The sequence below is a fragment of the Pinus tabuliformis genome, chromosome 8 (genome assembly GCF_031772625.1).
Source record: "Pinus tabuliformis cultivar Carrire ecotype Pingquan chromosome 8, CPIR1, whole genome shotgun sequence".
Classification (NCBI taxonomy): Eukaryota; Viridiplantae; Streptophyta; class Pinopsida; order Pinales; family Pinaceae; genus Pinus; species Pinus tabuliformis.
Genome location: NC_142294.1, coordinates 1,844,692,958 through 1,844,700,890, shown reverse-complemented (window position 1 = coordinate 1,844,700,890; position 7,933 = coordinate 1,844,692,958). Strand labels below are relative to the sequence as shown.

At 31.0% G+C, this 7,933-nt stretch overlaps 1 protein-coding gene across 1 annotated transcript in view; it reads left to right on the top strand.

Moving 5' to 3' along the window:
* The first annotated feature begins 245 nt into the window (after positions 1–245).
* The window catches only part of LOC149243636 (actin-related protein 2-like), a 570,582-nt gene continuing 562,894 nt past the window's right edge, over positions 246–7,933 (top strand). The window contains exons 1-3 of the mRNA XM_089367841.1: positions 246–430; positions 6,081–6,143; positions 6,290–6,361. Of these exons, the coding sequence (XP_089223967.1) occupies positions 6,093–6,143; positions 6,290–6,361 (123 nt within the window). The 5' untranslated portion in view covers positions 246–430; positions 6,081–6,092. The remainder of the gene's footprint in view (positions 431–6,080; positions 6,144–6,289; positions 6,362–7,933) is intronic.

The window sequence follows — 7,933 nt, the reverse complement described above, 5'->3', positions numbered from 1 at the left end:
TAAATTTTTTATATTTATTTAATATTAAAAATTTACCAATACTAAAAAAAACATAAAAGCATAACATAAGATTATTAATGTCCCGTCAAATTATTATATAAGCCTGAAATGCAGGGATTAATAAAATACTAACACCCCGAAACGTCACTTTTTCCCTGTTAAAATTTGCCGTTGTTATCCCTTCACAAAGCTTTGAAAAGGAACACGTGACAATCCATAAATTTCGAAATTATGCATTTACTTACTCATCCGAGTACCCCAGTTACATATGGTCACGAGTTCGATCCCGACAGGACGACCCTACACATCTACAACCGCAGTGATTGAGGCATCTGGTTGCGGCTCCTTTAAGTCAAAGAAACTATAATGAAGCGAATGCAGCGCATGCAGCGCTGAGAACATTATTCAGTACGCGTTCGATTAAAGAAAGGTAACTAGCTTTCAAAATCTTGAATTGCAAGCAAGGTTGTTTCACGCTCATTATTCAGTCAATCGCAGTAAAATTTTTGAATAAAACTCCGTCACGGGATGTCAGGGAATGTTATTAGGGAGATTAAAGAAACTGTTTCGCAGGGTAAAATATTCATAAGCGGCGGAATGTGAAGTTTGTAAGAGTTAATATTTAACGCAAGGAATGAAATTTTGAGGATAAATATCAACTAATATCTCTGAAAATAATTGTTTCAATGAACAGTTATTTTTCAGGAAAGAAAAATCGTACATGTATTGAAAATATTGTTTCAATGAACAGGAAAGAAAAATCGTACAGGTATTCATTACTGAAAGTCATGTTTACATATTTTGAGGATAAATATCAACTGATATCTCTGAAAATAATTGTTTCAATGAACAGTTATTTATCAAGAAAGAAAAATCATACATGTATTGAAAATAATTGTTTCAATGAACAGGAAAGAAAAATCGTACATCTATTCATTACTGAAAGTCATGTTTACATATTGTTCGATAAGCATTTCCAAAATTAAATGGATCATCCCTCAAAAAGTGAGAACATATGAAACATATGCCTCATATCAACTGCACAGCAGAGAAAAAGTTAAAACATAAACACTATATAAAGAGTTCTTAAAATCTGGCAAATAAAGTAGCAATATCAAACACTGTATAGATTGTGCCTGTGACGTTTAACAACCGAAATGTCTGTAGAAAAACTTCTATGTGCCACAGACCAATGGGATGGTGCCTCGCCCCCTGCATATATGCCATGTAAAGAATCGCCCCAGGCGGAATAGAGAGACCCTCTTTTGATAGAACATCGGCATCTTTGTTGAATGCACTGTGATAAAAGTCTCTGAGAATTTTTATTTACGTTTATGAATGGAAATTTGAGAGTAAATATTTTATTTTTATTTTTTTGCTTCCTGAAAACTGTTGTTTACTGCTACATGTACAATCAATTTTACATTAAGTGAACATAGCAGTGGGTGTGATGATTATTTAGGTCAAAGAGCAGGCACAACATAAATGTATTTGTTAGTTTTTGTAATTTAATAATTTGAAAGATAGATAAAAAATTTGGGGATATATTGAGAATTTGTGGTGAAAATTTTATAATTTCAAAATATAGATAAAATTTGGAGATATATTTAAAAATTGTGGTTAAAATTTTGATGTTAGAAAATTTAAATATAATTAGGTAAATAAGAGTCGTCCCGCACTTGTTTGGACTTTTATTTTATATTTAGGGTTAATAACGTATAAAAATATATATAATTTGAAGATATATTTAAAAATTATGGTTAACTAATTAAATAAACTATTGTTTTTTAATTATTTTCTACTATTTGGTTGAGGTCAAAGACATATTGAAATGATATAGGATAAAAGAATTCTAAAATTTGGTTTACATAAAAGAAATATTGAAATAGTATTATATAATTTTGAATATATATGATTAATTTTAAAATATATTTAAGAATTATGATTGATGAAGAAAATTAATTATATATATTTATATATATTGATTAATTGAAAAAATTAGCAAGATTTGTGTTTTATCTTTTTTTTTAATGTTTTATTTCTTCAATTTAATTGAAGTGGAAGAAATGCTGGAGAAAATATATTATTGTTTCTGGAAAATGGAGGAGATAAAACTTTCTTTTCCGTTAATTTTTTTTAACTTTTTTATTATAATTTTTTTTTGGTTTTTGTTTTTTAAAGTTATAATTTTTAATATAATTTATTTGTCAATAATTTTAAACTATTTATTATAATTTTTAATATTTTCATTATATTTTTTTATTTTTTTATTTTTTTATTTATTATAATTTTTTTTTAAGTTGTAATTTTTAATATAATTTATTTGTCAATAATTTTAAATTATTTATTATAATTTTTAATATTTTCATTAAATTTTTTTTGAAAGTTATAATTTTTAATATAATTTATTTGTCAATAATTTTAAATTATTTTTAATATTTTCATTATAATTTTTTATTTTTTTTTAATTATAACATTTTATTTTAGAATATGAGGCTTTCAAAGATAACAGGAAAAGTTATGCAAATATGTTGCCACCTAGTTCTTGGGATAATCTATTTAGAGGGGTTTGTTGAGAAACTGGGAGCATTTATTTTGAAGCTTCACTAAAAAGGGCCGAATACATCAGGCAAATGAAAGCATTTATTTTGAAGCTTCACAAAAAAAGGTCAAATACATCAAGCCATAGGCTATCTTTAGCCTCGTGGACTTTAAAATAATTTCTTCTTTCTTTCTTATAATTTACTTTTCAATTTGTATTAAAAAAATAATAATTAACTCTTGTCTCTAAATATGAGTTTATGTGTTATTATTATTAAAAAAAACCACACCACTTAAAATTATCTATTATTCATTAGTAATAAGGAGTAGACTTTGACACTAACTCTGTTACCGAGTAAAGAGTAGACTTTGACACTAACTTTGTTACCTTAAAAAAATCTAATTATTAACTAATTAAAAATAATTTAAAGTTTAATTTTCATATTAAAATATTTATAAATTGTTTTACTTAAAATAATATAAAAGAAAAAACCAATAACCTTTATAAATATTTTTGTAATTATTTTTAATAACATAAACTAAATATTATTTTCAATTATAATATAACGTTAATAAATTTATTTAATTCAATTTATTACTATGGTTAAAATAGTGTTATTTATAAATTTAATTTATTACTATTGTTAAAATATTGTTTTTATTAAAAGCAATAATCCCTGAAAATACAGGTGGTTGACAAGGTGTTTTCGATATATGTTTTGATGGTTAATTTGTCTTTATGTTTAATAATGTATATATATGATATAATTGGATGATATATTTAGAAAATGTAATATATAGTTTCAGTGTAATTAGACTAAATGATTTTTTTTAAATAATATAATTTCTAATAAGATAGTGATTTTTTATTGTTTAAAATACATTTTTGAAAGAAAGAAACAAAGAAAGAAATTATTTTAATGTCCAAGAGGCTAAAGATAGCCTATGGGACAGATTGCTTCTTCATCTGCTTGATGTATTTGGCCATTTTTCTGTGAAGCTTCACAATAAATGCTCCCAACTTCTCGACAAACCCCTCACTAAATAGATTATCCCAAGAGCTAGCTGCCAACATATCTGCATAACTTTCCATGTTGTCTTTGAAGGCCTCACATTCTAAAATGAAATGTTTTTCTGTTTCCACTTTTCTGGAAGAACAAAAAATGCATACCCTTTCTTCCCACACTTCCTTTGGCCTTTTCCAGCGCCCTGTTTCACAATGAAGTTGATGAGAATTAGTCCTTAACTGAGTAATAATAATTTTGGCTCTCTAAGAGATATTGGCCTCTATGTATGCTTTTGGTTGATGATTACGAGTGGGATTAAACACTTCAATATAGTAATTTTTCTTTCTTCCTAGCTCCTTATCCCAAGTACGTTTGTGGAACTTTTTCATAACAAAAGCTTTTATCTCTTTGTTGTTTATAGGACACGCGTTCAAGCAAATACCCCATTTACTAAACCATTTGTTATTTTGCTGCATCCAAGTTTTTTTGCTCTTGCACAATCTATCATTAAAGACAACCTTAGGCCATCTACTCTCTTCCATTTGCTCAATTTTTTTTAAATACCTTATGACTCGCACCATAACAATTGCTTCAATAGGAGCAGTCCCTGTTTCACTTAACAAGATATCATAAGGAACTACACTTTTAATCTAAAATTTGTTTGTAATCAAATGCTTTTGAATTTTCTCAATTTGTCTCCACTGCATGTCGAAGGTACTGCTAGCCCACAGTTCACAACCATAGAGAATCACTGGAATCACTAGAAGCCCAAAAAGAGTTTGAGTGGTTTTCCAGTCCCATAACTCTGCCTCTCTACACTTATTTTGAAAAGCATAAAATGCTTTCCAACCCCCAAAGTTCTTTTCTTTCTACAACCATTCCAACTTAGATTTTTGTTGAAGTCAATCCTGAGGTATTTGTAATCCGCAACTTCTTCCAAAATGTTTCCTTCAAAGTAGAACTTATGTTGGTTATGTTTTCTTTTCTTAGAGAAGACCACGACTTTCGTTTCGCTGATATTGACTTTGCATCCCCACATTTCTACAAAAATGCTTAAGGGATAATAAGTGCTCTTGCAAACCAAGAGCCAATTTAGCAATCAGAATAAGGTCATCTGCATACAAAAGAAGCCTTATAACAAACTTGCACAAATAGATACCATCACCCCCTTGCGAATTTAACCGCTCCTCAAGCTTGTCGATATATAAACCAAAAAGGGTAGGAGATAGTGGGAAACCTTGCTTGACCCCGATATCGCTTCTAAAACTTTCAGAAATGCCTGCTGAAGTTTTAATTTTGACTTTCACATCTTCATACAGCCTATACACCATTGCTCTCAAATGTTTAGGAACCCCAAGTTCCTCCATTCTCTGTCAAAGTTTATCCCTAGGAACCAAGTCAAACGCTTTTATGAATCAACAAAGCAACAAAAGGCTTCTTCCATTTTCTCCCAAACTTTTTCAATGATGTGCCTTAAAGTTATGCAATGATCCAATGTGGAATGTTTAGGTCTAAAACTTGCTTGCCCTTTAGCATGCTTATCTCTTTCTTCTGCCCACTTGCTAATTTTGTTTTCTAGCATGCTTCCAAATAGCTTTGCAAACAAAGGGTTTATCATGATGGTCATATAATTGGAGGGATTATTGACATCACCGCTCTTGAAAAGTTGAAAAGAGGTATTGCCAAACTAGTTGACCAATCTGTGGGGAGCCCTTGTTGTATGATGTTGTTGAAGATTTTTGTAATGTGGGTTGCAAGAATTTTTGAGCCCCACTTTAGATATTCTGCTTGGAGTTCAGCTAAGTCTTTTGCTTTTCCAACACCCAACTTCTTGATACCCATCTCTATCTCTTGTGCTGTGAAGAGTTCAGCATCAATGTTGACCAAGGGGGAGGGTCAACCTTGGGAACCTTCTCATAGAGTTGTCTTGCATAGTCAAACCATTTAGAAGCTGTAATATTATTTCCAATTTGTATCTTTTTGGGTTGGAGCTCCTTCCAAAATAATTTGGGATTATTTTTCCCAAGGAAGATTAGTTCTTCCCTCCTTAAAACCATGAAATCAACCTTTTTCTTGCCTAATAACTACTTGTACGATTTGAGCGGAATAAAACTAAATTTAACTCCCTAAAAAATCACTTATTCATATTTAAATCCAACCACTTAAAATTATAACTTTTATCCAATTTTGAACGAAATTAACTTAAAAAAAACAAACCATTTCGTTAATTAATTAGATTGTCAACGGAGTTAAGCGATTGCATTTAAAGAATTTATTCGTGAAGATACATGGTTTTGACAAATTTTTGTATTTAGGATTCATAATTTACATAGGTTTGCTGTTATATATTAATTTATGGTTAAAATATCGCTTTTCAGAAATGTGAAGTACTTAGGTAAATAAGGAATTAACTGAGAAGTAATTCGATTAATATTTTACACTCAGATGTCGCTTGCGAGTAGGCCTGCTAAAAATTATCATTTAATATGATATGATTGAGCTGTCAATTGACAAAAGTGTTACCTAGAGCAGGTATGATTGCCAATGATGGAAGAATTCAAAACGCTGAAAGGCCTGCGTTGTCTTTCACAAAAGGTAAGTTGGAGATGTACTTGATGATACAGCAATAGTCTTCATCGTCAACTGCCAGATCAACTTGTCAAATGTCTTCTAGTAGGAAATACAAAGGTTGTGAAAATTCAGAAGCAACCTCACACTTAAAGTGATGTGAATTCGTCAAGCTTGGTTATGCAGAGGTGCAGTCTGCAGATATGGGGAGCACTAAGGTCATTGTTTGCGACAATGGCACGGGGGTATTCTCTCATCTTTTCCTCCATATTCTTCATTTGGGCTGCCTGTTGTACACGTCAGTTGAAGCACTCTTTCGTGGACATTATTATTGAAATTGCCACTCAAAAATGGATTTCAACAAATGTTGAGGAATTGATATTCCTCAAGATGCTTCCATATTTGGAATGCCGTAGTAAACCTGAAAATTGATACATATGGCTCAATAGACACTGAATTTTATTGCCAGCAGTAAATGCTTTTTAGAAGAAGTGCAAAGTTTCATCATCTAATGCCTGAATTTTACTTTCTGCAAAGGAAATACATGTTTTGGGCATGAAGACCGAGCCTTAAAATTTCTCTGTTCTCGAAGTTGATCTTGCTGATAGTTCGTCAGTGGGCATAGTTGAAAATTTTACTAATTGAGATAGTTGAAAATTTTACTGATTGGCTGCAGCGTCATCTTTTCCTCTGCTTTTTCTTTGCTTTATGGTGCAGCGGCATTCAAGACTTAAATTTGGGAGAGTTGTTGCCTTTTTTTGGTGTGCCACAACCTTGATCTTGTTGATAGCTTGAATTTGGGACAGTTGTTGCCTATTTTTTTTTATGTGCCACAACCTTGAGCTTGCTGTTAGTTCACCAATTGGCATAGTTGAAAATTTTACCAATTGGATGCAGTACGATCTATTTCTTTGATTTTTCTGTGCTTATGATGGTAGTGACCTTCAAGCCTTAAAAAATTGGGCTGTTGTTGCCTTTATTTTGGTGTGCCACGTTGTAGGTTATATAGTAGGCTGGATGCTTGTGCTTGTGGTGGCTGCCTTACTAGCACCATTTTTCTATTTGTAGATTCCTGTACGGAAATACTGTGTTATCTAATAGCGAAAGGAAGCATTTCTGATCAAAATTACCCATTTTTTCTTTCGCAGTTTGTGTGTTTTTTCCTTTAAATGGTAGAATGCAATGCAAAAATGAAACTGTCAAAAATATACATATCGTAAAGTATACATATACTTATTTAAGATAATCTCTCTGAAAAGATTGTGCGCATATATACGACGAATTTACCATATACATTAAAAATCTATACTCATTAGAAATATATTTATAGAATAAAATATGCTTAAAATATATATATTTTATTTCTCAGAAAAACTATTTATATTCCAAAATCAAGATATACATAGTCTGTCCAAAAATCACACAAAACCAAAAGCCACACGGTGATAGACTCTATGGCTTCAACCGATATCAAAAAGTGGACCATCATTTCTAGTTTGTTCCAACAAATCTGACCTTCAGACTGAAGACAAAACTAAACAGACTAAGAAATTAAGGCTCATCCACATCAGACCAAAATTAAGGCTTAAAATAGAAATTCTATGCTTTCAGATTCCTAGCCATCGACAAATTTATATACAGCAAAAGAACCACCTGAATACTCCAATGCTTCCTTGGAGATCTTATCTGCTAGTTGATTGAGCTCACGATAAATGTGGGTAAAGGGTGACCATTCTAGCTCAGATTCCCCATCACTTGCAACCTCTTCAAACCACAAGCACTTGCCAAATAAAGAACCACAAACAACGCTGAGCACT